Source organism: Lutra lutra, chromosome 1 (genome assembly GCF_902655055.1).
Source record: "Lutra lutra chromosome 1, mLutLut1.2, whole genome shotgun sequence".
Classification (NCBI taxonomy): Eukaryota; Metazoa; Chordata; class Mammalia; order Carnivora; family Mustelidae; genus Lutra; species Lutra lutra.
Window position 1 is genome coordinate 204263263 of NC_062278.1, and position 17953 is coordinate 204281215.

The window sequence follows — 17953 nt, forward strand, 5'->3', positions numbered from 1 at the left end:
CCCCCTTAAAATAATCCTCTAGTTTAACGGGGCGGAGCAACCTGGGAGTCTGGGCGAGGGGCCCGGCTGTCTGGGCCTCCCGCGCACACTGCCCTTTGGGTTCCGCGGAGGTGCTTGGGCCAGGCCAAAGCGCAAGAGAAGACGGTGCGGGATGAGGCTAATCCTGACTCGGGTCAGGCCCCGCCCCCCCGATTTTGCCAAGGTTGCGCGCCCCGCCCCTCCCCAGAGTGCCGCAGGCGGCCGCGAGCTGCGGACTACATTTCCCACAATGCACCACGGGGCGGGCAGGGCTGGGTCAAGCGGCTGGATCCTGGCCTCCGCCACGAGAGGCCGGCGAGGGCTGTCTTCCTGGGCCGGCGGCTGGGCGAGGGGTGGTGGGAGGGGGCGGTGGCCCGCGCAGTGGCCATGTCTGCGTCTGTAGGGGGCCGTGGCCCCGCGAACCTGCGCCCTCAGTCCAGGTCCGGCCGGGCACCCGTGCTCTCCCGGGGGTCCGGCAGAGTGCAGTGACCCGCAATCTCTGTGCGTCCAGGGCCCCCCGGAGAAACAGGTGAGTACGACTGCCAACCCACGTGGCCTGGGGGTACTGAGAGACTGGAGACCTGTCATCCTTGGAGTGAGGGGTTGAAGAGAGGGCGCCCCTGCTGCCTATGCTGCCATTTGCGGTAGGAGGTCTTGGTCTCTTTGGGGTGCCTTAGCGGGTTGGCCCCCAGGTGGAGAATACAAAAGGCGAGGACCAGAATCCTTCCTTTGGCTGGGAGGGCAAAGTCCTGTAGGGACCAGTAGCCGGGTAGGACCCACCCCCCAAGGCACTCGCATCTCCTCACCCCCACCCCGTAAAGTCCTCTCGAAGATCGGTAGAGGTGACTGTGGGGTGAGCGGGGAAGCTCCTGGAAGTGTCCTGAGGCTTTGGACTTTGCCCTCAAGGGTGCCCTGGCTCAGATAACACATCTGCCCCTTGTGCTGGGACAGCAACCCTTTCTGGTTTCCAGTTTGCTGGGGGAGGGTGAGCAGCAGCCTTTGTCAGAGAGGGGAGTGGCCACCAGCCGTGACAAGTACCAGGCCATGCTCTCAGCATGGAGTAGGCATCCTGCTGAAACAGCTACAGCACAGCCTCACCAGGGCCCCGGCTGCCATGCATCCATGCATCCTGGCACCACCCTCCCATCTGGAGTCCACTCCCAAAGGGGTCAAGGAGAACAGAACACTATCTAAGCAGGAAGAGGGAGCAACAGTGGTAGGCAGTGAGTAGGGAGGGGCTCTCACTCCAGGGTGAGCACGCCAGAAGGGCTGATGGAGCTGGCCTGTTTGATGACTTTGCTTGTAGGCACAGCAGAGCACTTCAACAGAAAGTAGCATGATCTGGGGACTTCTATAGAGGCTGCCTGAGAAGGTGCCCCAAGGATACATATGGGACTGGTTCCAAAAGACCTCTCTTGCTTAACGGCTTCAGGCCCAGCCTCCCAGGAGCTTCAGTCATGCAGGTCATGGCTCCAGTGGGAACTGGGGTGGGGTTTGCTGTGAGTCACTCACCCTCCCTGCCTAGTTTCCAGAGTAAGTGTCCAGAGAACTGTTTGCTTCATCAAGACTTCTGGCTGGATCCCCCCCCACCCCCGCCCCAGACTGGCCTTGGAGATGCGGAGGTGCTACATGATTTCAGGTAGCAGGGGAACTATTGTAAAGGAAAGCCACTGCTATCCTCAGCCAGCTGACCCTGTCCTCACTTCATGCATGTACCATGCTAGGTACTACTCAGTCATATAGGGCTCAGTCACCTGAAGCCCTCAAGGGATCGGTGGGTAGTGGGCCCCCAGGACATTGGGTAAGTTGCTGTAGACCTTGTTTGGGTCTTTGTTTTTTTTTTTTTAAAGATTTTATTTATTATTTATTTGACAGAGAGAGATCACAAGTAGACAGAGAGGCAGGCAGAGAGAGAGAGAGAGAGAGGGAAGCAGGCTCCCTGTCGAGCAGAGAGCCCGATGCGGGACTCGATCCCAGGACCCTGAGATCATGACCTGAGCCGAAGGCAGCGGCTTAACCCACTGAGCCACCCAGGCGCCCCTTGTTTGGGTCTTTGACCCAAAGGTGCAAGGCACAGAGCAGGGGCATGTGGCAAACCAAAGAGTTCAACTTGGGAGAGTCTCCCAGGAGCAGCTGAAAACCAATGGTCTGTTCCTACAGTGTCAGTCCCAATAAAGAGCCAGTAAGCCTGGAGGAACTCCCAGTCCTAGGTCCACAGGCATCTTTTTGGCTGGACGTCACAGGGGCTCACTTCAGGCCAGAGCCTACCTGGCTTCATGAGGTCAGAATCATGTTTTCCCAGACCAGTTCACTCAGGTCCTGGCTCAGGGTGAGCCAGCTCTCAAAGGACTGATTTATGGAGCAGAAACCACTGGATCTGTGTGTAAGTGCAGCTACATATGGTCTGAATGCTGAGTAAAAATAATCATGGTGTGAGTGTACAAGTGCCTAGTCTGTGCCAGGTAGCCAAATTACATGGATTATCTCATTTAATCCTCCCACGACCCAGTGAATCAGTACTATCATTATCCCCATTTTATAATTTTTTTATTTTATTATTTTTATATATCGTTATCCCCATTTTATAGATGAGAAAACTAAGGACTTATAAAACCAAACCAGGTTTATCCAGGAACATTGTTTTTTGTTTTTTTTTTTTAAGATTTTTATTTATTTATTTGACAGATCACAAGTAGGTAGAAAGGCAGGCAGAGAGAGAGAGGAGGAAGCAGGCTCCCCACTGAGCAGAGAGCCTGATGCGGGGCTTGATCCCAGGACCCTGGGATCATGACCTGAGCCAAAGGCAGAGGCTTTAACCCACTGAGCCACCCAGGTGCCCCCAGGAACATTGTTTTTGAGCACTTGAGTACTACCTAACACAAGTCTTCTCCGCAGGCAGGGGTCTCTAGAGACTGCATTATAACCAGGTGTTTTTTGAGGATCTTTCACCTTTTCCCTCCTGAAGTTATTTATCTGGAAAATGTTGATTAAACTCCTCCTGTGCATGGAGCTAACATACTGAACTTTGTGGCAGGTCACAGGGTGACCTTCAATGTAGAAGAATGAAACAGGGCAAGAGGGGTGAGAATCAGGGCTATTGCAGGAGGAAGCCCTCTCTGGAAGGTGACACTTGAAAACAACCTGAAGGGGGCGCCCGGGTGGCTCAGTTGGTTGAGCGGCTGCCTTCGGCTCGGGTCATGATTCCAGGGTCCTGGGATCGAGCCCCGCATTGGGCTCCCTGCTCAGCGGAGAGCCTGCTTCTCTCTCTCCCCCTCTCCCTGCCGCTCTGCTTACTTGTGCTCTCTCTCTAGCTCTCTGTCAAATAAACAAATTAAAAAAAAAATTTTAAAAAAAAAGAAAACAACCTGAAGGAAGTGAGAGAGTGGGTCATGTCAATATCTAGCTCAAGCAGTGGAATAGGTAAGGTCGGGGCCAGAGGCAGGGAGATGTGGTCCAGGCAGAAAGCTCAACAAGGGCAAAGTTCTGAAGTGAAGAAGTGCTCAGGATTTACATTTACATTACCCTGAAGGAAATCCATGAGATTAGTGTGGCTGGGCTGAAGTAGAGCGAGTGGGGGAAGGGATAGGAGATGAAGTTAAAGAAGTAATGGGGTGGTAGATAGAGTGGGGCCTTGTGCACCACTGTGAGGAAACTGGCTTTGTGAGCAGGGGAATTACATGACCTGACTTCTTTTGATTTCAAGAGGATCACACTGAGTGCTGTGCAAGGGCCAGACTATGCAGGGACAAAGGCCGAAGTGGGGAGATTGGTTAAAAGACAGGTGCGACACTCCTGGAGAGAGAATGATAGCCTGGACCAGTGTGGTAGTGGTGGCAGTGATGAGCAGTGGTCAGATTCGGGATACGGGCATTTCCCATTTAGCATCAGTAATCTACAAAAGTTGGACATTATATCTGGAATCACTAACTTAGTGTCTGTTTCTCATTATTTTAAACGGGGAAAAGTATAATGCTTCCCTCATCAAATCCAAATCCCTAATTTTCTTTTTTTTAATTTTTAATTTTTTATTAGCATATAATGTATTAATAGGCCCAGGGGTACAGGTCTGTGGATCACAGCACTCACCATAGCACATTAATCCCTAATTTTCTAAAATGGTACTAAATCACAGGAAAAATATATACCTAATATATGCCTAGTAAGGTATAGTGTTAGGATATGAAACGCTTAAAGATCTTCCTCCTGATCACCAGTGGCTGCTGCTTTGATGCAGCATCACGGCCTCTTTCAGTTCCTGCAACAGCCACTATGCAAGTAAGCCCCTTTTGTTGCCACTCAGTGACTTCCTATCTGATTTGGAATATAATTTGAGGCTTTAGATGCATATTACTTTGATTAAATATGGATCAAGTTCTGATGATGTAAAAATGCATTTTTTTGGTACAAACATAAGCTGAATCAATACAGGTTTATTGTATTAGTTATCTTTTTCTGTATAACAAATTACCCCAAAACTTAGCAGCTTAATCCAACAATACATATTTATTATCTCATGCAATTGCTGAAGGGATTTGAGAGGAATTTGGGTGCAGCTTAGCTCAATGGTTCGGGCTCTGGTTCTCTCATGACATTGCAATCATCTGAAGGCCTCATTGGGGCTAGATGATTTGCTTCCAGGATTGTTCACTCACGTGACTGGCACATTTGATCCTGGCTGTTTGCAGGTTTCAGTTTCTTGCCGTGAGTTTCTCTTTATAGGGCTGCTCAAGTGTCCTTGCAACATGGCTAGTGACTTCACCTGAAGAGAGTGAGCCAAGACAGAAAGGCAGCAGCCATAATATCCTTTATGACCTAGCCTCAGAAACCACATGTCATCATTTCCATATTATCCTATTGGTTCCATAGATCAGTCCTGCTCGGTGTGGGAGGAGAGTACACAAAGGCATGAGTAGCAGGAGTTGAGGATCACTGGGGGCCATCATGAGGGCTGGCTACCACAGTTGGGTATTAAAAACTAAAAGGAATTCTATGGGGAAAATATTAACGAGGGAGACATTTTGCTGGGTGCACCTGTATTCTAAAGTGCAGGTGACAGGATTTGCTAATGGTTTGGTATATGAGGTGTGAGGAAAAGAGATGACTCCAAGATCTTTTGCTGAATAATGGAAAGGATGACATCTTTCACTGAGATGGAGAAAACTCTGGAAGGAATAAGATCTTAAGGGGATGATCGGGGGGCACCTGGGTAGCTCAGTGGGTTAAGCCTCTGCCTTTGGCTCAGGTCATGATCCCAGAGTCCTGGGATCGAGCCCACATCGGGCTCTCTGCTCAGCTGGGAGCCTGCTTCCTCCTCTCTCTCTCTCTGCCTGCCTCTCTGCCTACTTGTGATCTCTGTCAAACAAATAAATAAAAAATCTTAAAAAAAAAAAAAGAGGATGATCAGGAGCTCAGTTTTGGACATAGAACTTTGAGATACTGTAAGACATCCAAGGGCAAACATCAAGTAGACAGTTAAATGTGTGTGCCTCGGGGCCCCTGGGTGGCTCAATGGGTTAAGCCTCTGCCTTCGGCTCAGGTCATGATTTCAGGGTCCTGGGATCGAGCCCCGCATCAGGCTCTCTGCTCAGTGGGGAGCCTACTTCCCCCTCTCTCTCTGCCTGCCTCTCTGTCTACTTGTGATCTCTCTGTCAAATAAATGGATGAAATCTTTAAAAAAAAAAAATGTGTGTGCCTCTAGAAGTTGGAAGAGAGATTGGTGCTGGAAATAAAAACCGGAATCGTTAATGTATCAGTGGAATTTAAAACCATGACACTGAATAAGATCACCAGTAGATTGAATGAGGACAGGGAAGGGATCTAAGGACTGAAATCTGGGTCCGCTAACTGTAAGAAGAACTGCAAAAAGGATTTAGAAGAAATGGTCCATGAGGTAGGAGGAGAACCAAGGAAAGAGAGTGGTATACCAGAAGCCAAGAAGAAAAAAAAAAAAAGTTTCAGAAGAGAGGAACTGATCAAGAGTATCCATTGCTGCTACTGAGTGAAGTGAGATGATCCTGAGGTCAACTGGTAACCTTGATGGGAGCAGTGTTACTACAGTAATGGAGGCACAAGTCTAGTTGGAATGGCTTCAAGAGTGAGTGGGAGAAGTGGAGAGGCTGTGGCATTATGTGGATTACCAGAAATCCACATTTCCCAGTCCCTCTGGCGACACGACTAGTTCTGGCTCATCTGGGTTTTGTTTTGTTTTGTTTTAAAGATTTTATTTATTTATTTGACAGACAGAGATTACAAGTAGGCAGAGAGGCAGGCAGAGAGAGAGGAGGAAGCAGGCTCCCCGCAGAGCAGAGAGCCGGATGTGGGGCTAGATCCCAGGACTCTGAGATCATGACCTGAGCCGAAGGCAGAGGCTTTAACCCACTGAGCCACCCAGGCGCCCCCTCATCTGGGTTTTGAATTTTTTTTTTTTTAAGATTTTATTTACTTATTTGACAGACAGAGATCACAAATAGGCAGAGAGGCAGGCAGAGAGAGAGAGGAGGAAGCAGGCTCCCCGCAGAGCAGAGAGCCCGATGCGGGGCTCGATCCCAGGACCCTGGGATCATGACCTGAGCCGAAGGCAGAGGCTTTAACCCACTGAGCCACCCAGGCGCCCCCTCATCTGGGTTTTGAAGTGTTGATACATGACCTTCCAACCCTGTCTTCCACTGCCCAGTGATGTGGGAAAGGGATGTATTGCAATGGCAGAACTATGAGATACAAGTAACTTGGATTCCTGAATCACTGCTTGGAAGGTAGCTGAATTACTACCACACTCATGGTAGATTTTTTTGTGAGCGATAAATAAACCTTAATGTGTAAAGCCTCTGCCATTTTGGCATTCATTGGTTACACAGTGTAACCTAGCCCACCTGACTAATTAAACCCCAAGTACTATTTACTATTTTGAGGTTGGTTTGTTTTATAAAGGGCAGCAAAAAAGTAAAAATAAAAATAAATGGGGTGGAACCTACAGGGAGATTTAGTTTAATTTTTAATTGAAATAAGGCAGACATAAAGTTCACAAGTCATAAGTACAGCTCAGTGAATTATAATGGAGTGAACACACCCCAGGGAAGGTGTTTTGAAAGTGGACGAAGCATCAGCATATTGGCGATGGATAGGGGAGAAGGGGAAACCAATGATCTGGGAGAGAGGGACAGCAGCTGAAGCCAAGTGCTTGTGTTTGCACAGTGAGAGGAACTGGAGTGGGGGAGTTTGTCTCCGGTGGGGCATGGACAGCTCATCTTCAGTGAGGAGGAGGAAGGCAGCATCTGGCAGGTGAGGCGAGGTGGTGGTGGGAATCTTGGACGTTCTCTATTGCTGAATTCTGTTTCCTCAGCGGTATCACGGATAGTGCTGAGTGAGCGTGGGAGAAGCAGGTGAGGGAAGTTTGAGAAGAGAGAGGGTGTGAACTTATTGTGTAGTAGAGTGGGAAAGTGACACAGAAATGTGCTAGTTTAAAGCAGTGGTTCTGGATCTTCTCCTTGGAAGGAAGCACACAGCAATCCAGGTTTCCATCCAGGGAACCAGGTCCAGAAGCCCTGGCCACAACCCTGGGACTGTCAGTAGCAGCTTGCCCTCTGCCTGGACTCGGACAGACGCCTCTCTCTGGGGTCACTCTCTCTTCATGTAGCAGTGGCTTTTAGGGTAGCTTGTGAAAGAATGGTCTCCAAGTTTCTCACGTGGCCTCTGTCTTCTTGCGGGAGACCTAGGTGTGCCCTCCTTACTGTAGCAACCACACTAAGCTGGGCTCTGCGATGTTACAGTGGCTGTTTTTGCCTGGTTGGGATTTTTCCTGTTGCTCTCCATATCTGCCTCTGAGCAGACCTTTCTTTTCTTTTCTTTTTTTTTTTTTAAGATTTTATTTATTTATTTGACAGAGAGATAGAGAGCACAAGTAAACAGAGCAGCAGGCAGAGGGAGAGAGAGGAGCAGGCCCTCCGCCGAGAAGGGAGGCCGATGTGCGGCTCGATCCCAGGAGCCTGGAAGCATGACCCGAGCTGAAGGCAGCCGCCCAACCAACTGAGCCATCTAGGCTCCCCTGTATTTCTTTTCTTTTATTTTATTATTATTTTTAAATTTTATTTATTGATTTGACAGAGATCACAAGTAGGCAGAGAGGCAGGCAGAGAGAGAGGGGGAAGCGGGCTCCCTGCTGAGCAGAGAGCCCAATGCGGGGCTCGATCCCAGGACCCTGGGATCATGACCTGAGCTGAAGGCAGAGGCCTTAACCCACTGAGCCACACAGGTGCCCCTGAGCAGACCTTTCTGAACAGGTTGCTGTTGAGGGCAAGTAGCCTCTTAGTTATTCTGGCCCTTTGTCAGACGAGGTGGCCCAGGGTGGCCCTCTGGGCTCTGACTCATGCTGGGAACCATCACTCTTGATTGTCCTGATAGACAGGATTAGTGGCTTAGACAATCCCCAAAGGTGGTTCTCCCGAATGATGTTTCTTTGCTCCAACTCTGTGTGGGGTGATGCTGTGGGCCAGCAGTGGTGCCCAGCCTTCCCTTGTTCTGCAGTGCTCTGCGTTCAGTGCAGGAGTGGCCACTGGGCTGCCCTGTCTGTTTTGCACATTGAACTTCTACCAAAGGCTCATTTGAAAAAAGGATTCCATTGCTTCCAACAAAGATGACCCCCCCCCCAAAAAAAAGGAGCTTGAAAGTCAGTTCTTTGTGTACATACAGGAGTTCCCTGGTAAGAGCTCTGGTGGGATGGGGGATGCATGACCTCTCTATGGGTCTCATACAGGTCTTTGCTGCCCTTCTAGCTTACCCAGCCAGATTTCTGTTAATGGAAGGCTGTGTGCCTCAGATAGAACCCCTCCCCTGGGAATGTATATTGCCTGCGAAGTGAAGGCCCTTCAGCTTGCCATTCAGGGGCCCAAGGGGTGACTCCAAGTGAGCCATCCAACTTCGTTATCCCTGCGATCCACTCCTAGCCACCTCCACCCGGCCTGGAGGCTAGCAGAACTGGGAGATCAAGCTGAGTCTGTCCTGGCCATCAGATGGGCACTGAGAACCGTCATGTCTCTAGTTGTTTGTAATTGGTAAGGCAAGCCCCAGTGCCAAATTCAGAAAGTACAACAGTGTATTCAGAAAAAAAGCCAGCTCGAAGACAAGCCTGTTTGCTCTTTCTTTGCAAAGGCCGAAATATCCATAAAGCAGTATTGGTCAATCTAGTTTTGAATGGGGAAATGTTCGTGGTAGGATGTGCACTGAAAGATAGCAGGATACGGAATTGTTTCAATTCCCAGCTCCCAGCTTCCTCCCTGTTGTGACATCAGGCAAGGCATCTAAACTCTCCCAGCCTCGGTCCTTTGAACTATATAGCTAGCTTGAGACAGGAGCACCTGCCCCAGGGCAGAGTGATTAGGTGTGGATAACTGTCCAGTGACCTTCTCAGCATGCTGCTTTGGCACTCAATAAATGTTAGCTGCTGTTACCAGTTTGTAAAAATAAAAAATTATTTACCTTTTATGTACATTAAAAAAAACTGGGAGGAAATACACCAGAATGCGAACAGTGAAAGATCCTGAAAGGTGGGAGAACGATGACATTTCTTTCTTCAGACCTTGTTGTATTTTCCAAGTTTTCTACAATGAGTAGGTACAGTGAATTCTTCCTTTTTCTATTTAGAAAAAGAACAACATAGCTTCATTTTCTAGAGGGGACTACTCAGAACCCGTTCCGCAGAGGTTTGAGCTAGTTGGGTCCTAGTGAGAGATGCTTTCCTCTACTTACCACTATTAATTATGCCAGTGACCCCTGCCCACAGCACCTTCCCCCTTCCCCTCGATGACACCTTTGTTTGCCCCACAGGCGAGCCCAAGGGATGGCTGCTGACATGCAGAGGAAGAGAAGCAGTGGATGCCCTGATGGCACATTGGCTCCTTCTGATGGGCAGAATATGGAGAGAGCTGAGAGCCCCACACCAGGACTGGCTCAGGGAATGGAGCCAGGTATGGGCAGGGTGTGCAGCTCTAGGAAGCTGACCTCCAGAGCAGGCCACTGGGATTCCCAACCAGGCTTTCACTCCCACTCATTCATGTGTTTGTTCAGTCACTCCTGGGCTATTTGTCAGGTGCTAGGGATACTGTAGGGAACCAGGCTCAGTCCGGCTGTGTCTGGCCTTCCTCTCCACATCATGCTGGGCTCCTCACCCTGTGCTGTCTGGCTGCCAGCACAGGTCCTCCTCCTGTTCCCTGTGTCTACAGTGTACCTTCCTGGCTCCTTCTCCCTCCCTCAGCTCTCAGCTTAAATGTCACTTCCTCACGAGTCAGGCCTGCCTGCTCTGATCATGCTCTATACAGGATACTCATTATTTTGTACTTTTATATGTTTATGTACATATTGCACGTCTCTCGTCCCCAAGATTGTGAGCTCTTTGAGCACAGAGCGGTTGTACCCCCCAAGACCTAGTATAGTACCAAAATCCTCATAGAGAACCAAAATATATCTGTTGTATTATTCTGTCAAAAAAAAAAAAATCAGTAAAGGGGGACTGACATGGTCCCTGCCTTAGGGGAGCCACAGGCTAGTAGGGCCATTGCACTGGAGTGGGTTAGAAACTGTGGCCTGAGCAGGGTCAGGGAGACTTCTCACAGGGAAAGAGTCTCTGAACGCAGGAGGCCCAGGGAAAGGGGCTGGGTGTAGAGCAGTGAACAGCCAGGTTCCTGCCCCTAAGGAGGTGCCCCAGTGCAGCTTGGGAGAAGGATAACAACTGACAAGTAGCACAAGAGAAATCAAGGAGGGAGATGTGATAGAATGCCAAGAATGGGAATTCGGGTGAGGAGGTAACTAGGGTGTTCGCTGAGAGCTGAAGTGTGACAAGGAGCCGGCCACATGAGGAGGTGGGAGTGTCTTCCAGGCAGAGGGAACAGCAGGTGCAGAGGCCCTGAGGTGGGCAGGGGCTTGTTGAAGGTGTCCAGAGAGCAGGTGGATGAAAGTCAGTGTGAGTGGAATGGGTAAGGACCGGGAGATGAGAGTGAGAGAAGCAGGCACGTACCAGCCGCCCCCGCAGCCAGGAGGGGTTGGGGTCTTATTCCCAGTGAGATGGGAGGAGACTGGTGGGCTCTCAGTTGCAGGGAAGCGTAACTCATGGCAGGCAGTAGCAGCAGGGAACAGCCGCCTGTCTTGCGGGACAGGCAGTAAGGCTAGAGTGCCATACTGGGCACCTCGCTCGCTGGGAAGGTGGTCTGCCAGCGGCTACCGCTCTAAGCACCAGTGCTTTTGGCCGGCAGGTGCCGGGCAGGAGGGTGCCATGTTCGTCCATGCCCGTTCCTACGAGGACCTGACGGAGTCGGAGGATGGGGCAGCTTCTGGGGACAGCCCTAAGGAGGGTGCTGGGGGTCCCCCACCACTGCCTGCAGACATGCGCCAGATCAGCCAGGACTTCAGTGAGCTGAGCACCCAGCTGACGGGTGTGGCCCGAGACCTGCAGGAGGAGATGCTGCCAGGAAGCTCTGAGGACTGGCCAGAGTCTTCCGGGGCAGTTGGGCGGCCAGCCCCAGAACCCCCCAGGGAGGGCTCAGGCGAGGGGGATGAGGAGGAGGCCGCTGAGGCATGGCGACTGCACCAGAAGCACGTCTTTGTGCTGAGCGAGGCGGGGAAGCCCGTGTACTCCCGCTATGGGTCAGAGGAGGCACTTTCCAGCACCATGGGTGTCATGGTGGCCCTGGTGTCCTTCCTGGAGGCAGACAAGAATGCCATTCGTTCTATCCACGCAGGTGAGCCACCTGGAAAGGGGGGCAGGGAGGGCTCCCCCGGCCAGGGTTAATTCATAGCAGGTTTTAGACCCCCAGGGACTAGAGAGGGCTGGGATGTACTATGTGAGGGGGTCCAAGGGCCATCCCTCCACCTCACTGGGCTTCAATATTGTCACCTGAACACGGATAGCAACGCTGACTGCCTGATAGGGCTATTGTGAGGACCAAAGGTGGCTCTGACATGGGCTTTGCCCCTGGAGAGAACCCGAAGTCTGGGGAGGTGACCAAAAAGCCCCAGGTCCTAAGCCACACCCAGCTCTTGCCATTTAACACAAGCCTGTTTTTCCAAAGTGCTCACTGCATTTTGGCTGGTGCCAGTCTGTGAACCACGTGGCAGGGACAGACCTGGAGTCCTCAGGGAAAGGGGTCCTCAGGCTGCCGTTTTTACCTTCATCATTCTTAAGTCCCTACTATGCACAGCTTTCTTAGGGAGGGTGGGGAGGACGTAGAAGGCGACAAGCTGTGTAGGAAGCCAGGGCTCCGAGGGAGCTGGGCAAGGCCAATCCAGGAAGGCTTCCCGGAGAAGCTGACCCCCCCCCTCCCTCCACCTTTAGATGGCTACAAGGTAGTATTCGTGCGCCGGAGCCCACTGGTGCTGGTGGCCGTGGCGCGCACGCGGCAGTCGGCGCAGGAACTGGCGCAGGAGCTGCTCTACATCTACTACCAGATCCTGAGCCTTCTTACGGGCGCGCAACTGAGCCACATCTTCCAGCAGAAGCAGAACTACGACCTGCGGCGCCTGCTGTCGGGCTCGGAGCGCATCACCGACAACCTGCTGCAGCTCATGGCGCGAGACCCCAGCTTCCTCATGGGGGCGGCGCGCTGCCTGCCCCTGGCGGCGGCCGTGCGCGACGCGGTGAGTGCCAGCCTGCAGCAGGCGCGCGCCCGCAGCCTCGTTTTCTCCATCCTGCTGGCGCGCAACCAGCTGGTGGCGCTAGTGCGCCGCAAGGACCAGTTCCTGCACCCCATCGACCTGCACCTGCTCTTCAACCTCATAAGTTCCTCCTCGTCCTTCCGCGAGGGCGAGGCCTGGACGCCCGTGTGCCTGCCCAAGTTTAATGCAGCCGGCTTCTTCCACGCACACATCTCTTACCTGGAGCCTGACACTGATCTCTGCCTGTTGCTCGTCTCCACCGACCGGGAGGACTTCTTTGCAGTCTCTGACTGCCGCCGCCGCTTTCAGGAGCGCCTGCGGAAGCGGGGAGCCCACCTGGCGCTGCGGGAGGCCCTGCGCACGCCCTACTACAGCGTTGCTCAAGTGGGCATCCCCGACCTGCGTCACTTCCTCTATAAGTCAAAGAGCTCAGGACTCTTCACCAGGTGAGGGAGGGCCTGGGGACATTGCTTGAGGGAGGTGGGTGGAGTTGCTGGGGGAGAATTGGTCCTGAGCCCTGATGCCCTCCTGAAGCTGACAGCCCCTCTGGGAATGGACTGATATGTTGGGTCTGCTTCCCTCTTAGACCAGGGAACCAGCCTCCCTGTCCCTCTGCTCCTAGTGGGCATACCTTTCTCTGCTTTGTTACCCAGAAAACCCTGAAATGCCCAATACACCCAGGGAAGGAAGCTGGAACCCAGGTCTCCTGGATCCCCTGCCCTGGAGCAAGTCTGCCTTAGGGATCATTTTAGTCCCATCCGGAATGCACAAAACTCCTCCTCCAACGGAGGGGCTGGGGCTGGATGTGGCAACGTCTCTTCTCCCATTACCCCTTTTTGGGTTCCCAGCTCACTTTTCCTCCAGTTCAGACCTGTCCCTCTGTCTTGGACACCTAAACTCAGATTGGCTTCTTTAAAGGAAGGTCATAAAAGATGCCATGAACTTGGGGGAGGGGAAAGAGCAGGGCTCCAGTCTGGGTGGGCCCAGCCCTGGGCTGGAGAGTCTTCTGTGATAGGTAGACAATGCCCTATCCTGGGAGACCATTTGGAGGGTAGGACACGTGGCAGAGTCCCCCTGGCTAGGAATAGTTGTTTCTGGATCTCCAGAGAAGGCACTGGAAGTGATTTCTTTGCGAACCCACTCCCCCGTCTCCAGCCCTGAGATTGAGGCCCCGTACACCAGTGAAGAGGAACAGGAGCGGCTGCTGGGCCTCTACCAGTACCTGCACAGCCGAGCCCACAATGCCTCCCGCCCACTCAAGACCATCTACTACACAGGCCCCAATGAGAACCTCCTGGCCTGGGTAAGGTGGCCCTGGGCTGGGCTGGGCTTCATCAGGGATCCTGGGTAGGGGGCCTGAGGGCTACCTAACCTCGATGATTACCCTGTGCCCCCTCCTCCAGGTGACAGGTGCCTTTGAGCTCTACATGTGCTACAGCCCCCTGGGCACCAAGGCATCGGCCGTCAGTGCCATCCATAAGCTGATGCGCTGGATCCGCAAGGAAGAAGACCGCCTCTTCATCCTCACGCCCCTCACCTACTGATGGGGACGCGTGCAGGTTCAGTGCTCTTCGGCACACTGGGCCATGGAAGCCACGGAAGCCTCCATGCAGGGTCGGCCTCTCTTGCCCAGGCAGCAGGCAGGGACTGTGGGTTGGTGCTTGCATTAAAGTGCTTTGGGGAAGACACTCGTTGGGCCTTGTCACTGGTCCCTTCACTCACCCACTCTCACTCCCATACAGATACTGAATCCTCCCTAGCCCCTGCCCGTGCTCCCCCATGCACAGAGACACCTGCACATTTGAGTCCCTCTCCTTTCTCCCTTGCACAACATCAGGCCACAGGCCTTCCGCGTCGAAACTGGGGCTGGGGCTCTTGGCCTTCAGCTGAAGTCTTGCCACACATGAAGAGTTCTCTAGCACCTCACTGGCCTTGCACCCACGCCCCACCCCAACACTCAGTTGAGCCCTTGGTGCCTCCCCTCTCACTCCTGGGGGGCCCCCAGCGGTGTGCCCCCAAAGGACCAGTCCTATGCCCTGGGAGCTGGGGCTCTGCTCAATAGGCTGCTGTTGTTCAGCAGTAGCTGAACTGAGTAAGAAACGGATGGTCAACTAGGGAGGGTCTGAACCATGGTACGGATGGGTGGGAGCCCTTGGTGGGGTGGTCCAGTGTTCAGCACAGACCTCACATTCAGAGTTCGGCCTCACCGTAGCTCTAGGCCTCTGGGGAAATTGTCCCAGCTTGAAGGGCTAGCCACCTCAGCATCTGTACTTCCAGCCAGTACATGGCTCCAGGAGTGAGCTGGAGAAGACCCAGCTGGGACAGGGGTGATCCCTGCCCTAGGAAGGGCAGGTGCCAGTGGGCACACTGGGTCCTCTTTGGCCACCCTGTACTCTGGCATGACCCAGCCCATGGGGGTCACTGTGAACATCCCTGGAGGCTCAGCAGTGAAGGCCCAGCCCTGTTCACTGTATCCCAGGACCACTGGGCAGAGCCCAAGGCACAGCTCAGAAAGCTTCTACCTTGCTGCTGGCAGCAGGGGGCGGAGGCAGGGAGCGCTTTCCCACCCAGTTCTGCCACAATTTAACCATCTCATTGGTTAGGGGAGCAAAAGACCTAGAAAATGTTTATGGGAGAAAAGTGTCCACTGAATATGGTCTTCAGACAGTAGAGTGAATTCCCCTCATGCAGTCTCTGAGAGCTGGGCTAAAACCAACCCATGCTGGGAAAAAAACTGTGTGGATAGCATGGGCCAAGGGTACACTGCAATGGTTCAACTGTCCCAGGAAATGGCAGCGCAGTCTCTGCCCTTCGCCCCATCCTGGGTCATATTAGAATGGGTATATGACCATTCTAGGAGGCACTCCACCCGCCCTGACCCCAGAGTCCTTGGGGAATAGCCACAGGTTTGGTGGTGCTGCTCACCCTGCACATGTGCCCTGGGTCTCTTTTCTGCCTGTTCCTGCTTCTATTTCTCCCCTTGATCCTGGCCAGTGCACCAAACCACTGCCTCAGGGGCTAGGGTGATGCCATGACTGCCGTTGGTGTTCTTCTGGTCAGTGTTCTACCCCTAGGTACTCCTGTTGGCTGCTGTGATCCTCGTAGGGCTTTCAGCTCCTCTGCAGTTCAGCACCTATTCTGGGTGGGTGTAGGAAGGGGTAGTCACAGACGAGTGTGTGTACCCACTACAGGAGGCCCCTGAAGTGTGGGGTTTATCTGGGGATCAAGGAAGGGATAACAGGCACACAGGGAAGGTGTTCCCAGTGGAGGAACCAGCATTGCAAAGTGAAGGACCTGGTAAAGAACCTGGTATTACTGGTGGACAATGAAGTTGGAGGACTTTTCAAGGCCTATGGTTCTTGAACTCCAGGCAAAAGTCTGGCAATGGGGAGCCATGGGTGTTTTAAAGCTGCAGAATGATATGATCATACCATGGTTAGAAAGATTCCTCTGCTGACACTCAGATGATCTCTTTGGGTTGGAGAAAAAGGCCAGCACTAGTTCTTGGGAGTCGTGTTCAGAGGGGTGTGAGAGCCCAAAATGGGAAAAGAGGGCATTCCTTCGAGGTCACAGATGCCAGGGCAGTTGGACAGGTCCTAAGCCAAATATGGGCCAGGCCTTATGAGTTCAGCTTGGGGGAGCACTCATACCTAGCACAGACTTCCCCTGCATGGTTTGCCTGCCCCATCCTGCACAGTGAGCAGTTGAGGAAGGAGGAAGGGGCGCTACTGTGGATGCTTGCTGTCAAGGACCAGGGTTGCCCAGGAAGGAATGCAGGCCTGGGGGCAGCCAACATCTTGGCCACACGGTGGCAGCAAAGGATCAACTGTTGACTGCTGTACCCCAAACCTTAAACAGGTGGCTAGGGTGATCAAGGAGGGCCCTGAGTCTTCTCCCAACCCACAGAAGTCTCTCCGAATGTTCTGAGGCAGGATGGGGGTCCAAGAAACTTTGTCTCAGTGCCAGCAGAAAATGTTTCATTTCAGTTTTGCTGTGCATGACTATCTTTAGGCATGTTGACTGTGAAACACAGGAACTGTGCCATGATTTTTTTATGGGTATTTATTCATTTCCGGGCCAATTCTGGTTAGAGAAGGGAGTGCCTTTTACATTGCCTGAGGCTTGGAATCCTCCCAACACTGGGTGTGGCTGCCCACTCCTGCTGTTCCTTCTCTCCACCAGGTGCTTATTGAACTCCGGCCTCGAGCGGGGAGGGAGTCCAGCACTAGGAATCAGGAAAAGGGGGAGTCAGATATCCAGAGTCAACTGTGCTGGGGTGGGTATAGCACAGGATCTGTGGGGCCCACGAAATGGTTCTGGCATTGCCAGGATCAGGAGGGCTTCCTGGAGGAGGTGCCATCTAAGTTTCAAGAGGAGGAAAGGAAAAAGGTGCTCCTGGAAGGAGGGACAAGGAGTATGGTCTGGATGGGGGAGTACAGGAGATACAGCTCCAAAAGTCAGGCTGAATGAATCCTGCTGGGCTGAAAGCTCCTCTCTTCCCACCCCTCTTACCTGCCAAAGCCCTGGGACCCAGAGTCACAGATCCCTCCGACCTCAACCTAGGGCCACCCTATGCAGGTTAGAGGTCCCCTATCAAAGCCCATGTTTCCCCCATATCAGGGAGCACTGGAGCACAGTCAGCAAAGAAGGTGACCATTATGTTTTGTTATCCCCATGCTGCAACTTCTGCCTACAGAGGCAGCGGTGGAAGTACCAGAGCTAGGGTTGGGCCTCCACATAAGCCAGATTTCCTCTGACTCTGATGTCCAGCCCGCAGGGTAGGCCCCAACTCATAACTCCTACTGCCTTGGGCAGGTAGGGTGCAACTCTCTCCTCTGACACCATCCCATCACTGACATCCCAGGGCACGTGCAAGAATAATGGCTCCTGGCCACAGAGAGTAGCAGTACCTCTGGGGGGTCCCATGTCTTCCCTCTGGTCTTCCACACATTCTTGGCCTCTCAGGGGCCCTCAAGACCTGTTTAGGAAGCGTCTGAGTGTGTTGCTACTGGTGACAAGGGAAGAAATAAGCCAGGTGGTCCTCAAACCCTCACTGGTGCTGGGCCCCGATCCCTCCTCACTTCAGCCTAGTCGGTCTTGGGGGGGCGGGAAGGGACAACTCAGGCCTCCTTACCTCTCTCCGGGCCACTCCACGCACACCACCCACACGTCACTGAGAAAAACACGCCCGAGAAGTGTAGGTGACAGGGCTGTGAGGGCCTGGAAAATCGGCTTGGCGGAGCGGGCTGCCTAGCCCAGGCCTTCGACAGGCCCCGCCCACAGCTCCGCCCCCACA

At 52.9% G+C, this 17953-nt stretch overlaps 1 protein-coding gene and 1 long non-coding RNA gene across 3 annotated transcripts; one reads left to right on the top strand and one right to left on the bottom strand.

Moving 5' to 3' along the window:
- The first annotated feature begins 273 nt into the window (after positions 1–273).
- Positions 274–14345, top strand: MON1A (MON1 homolog A, secretory trafficking associated). 2 transcript variants are annotated; one of them, XM_047693644.1, is made up of 6 exons: positions 275–547; positions 9838–9977; positions 11259–11744; positions 12338–13103; positions 13813–13960; positions 14061–14345. In XM_047693644.1, the coding sequence occupies exons 2-6, from the start codon at positions 9851–9853 to the stop codon at positions 14199–14201; spliced, it is 1668 nt and encodes a 555-aa protein (XP_047549600.1). In that variant the 5' UTR covers positions 275–547; positions 9838–9850; the 3' UTR covers positions 14202–14345. The 2 variants fall into 2 exon arrangements, with proteins under 2 accessions (XP_047549608.1, XP_047549600.1); XM_047693652.1 differs by lacking the exon at positions 11259–11744 and having other exon boundaries at positions 274–547.
- A 2270-nt stretch (positions 14346–16615) lies between these two features.
- On the bottom strand, positions 16616–17940 carry LOC125079943 (uncharacterized). The gene is made up of 3 exons (XR_007121171.1): positions 17792–17940; positions 17568–17665; positions 16616–16882 (listed from the first exon to the last, which is right to left on the bottom strand). It is a non-coding gene; the product is annotated as an uncharacterized LOC125079943 (long non-coding RNA).
- Between the last annotated feature and the right edge of the window lie 13 nt (positions 17941–17953).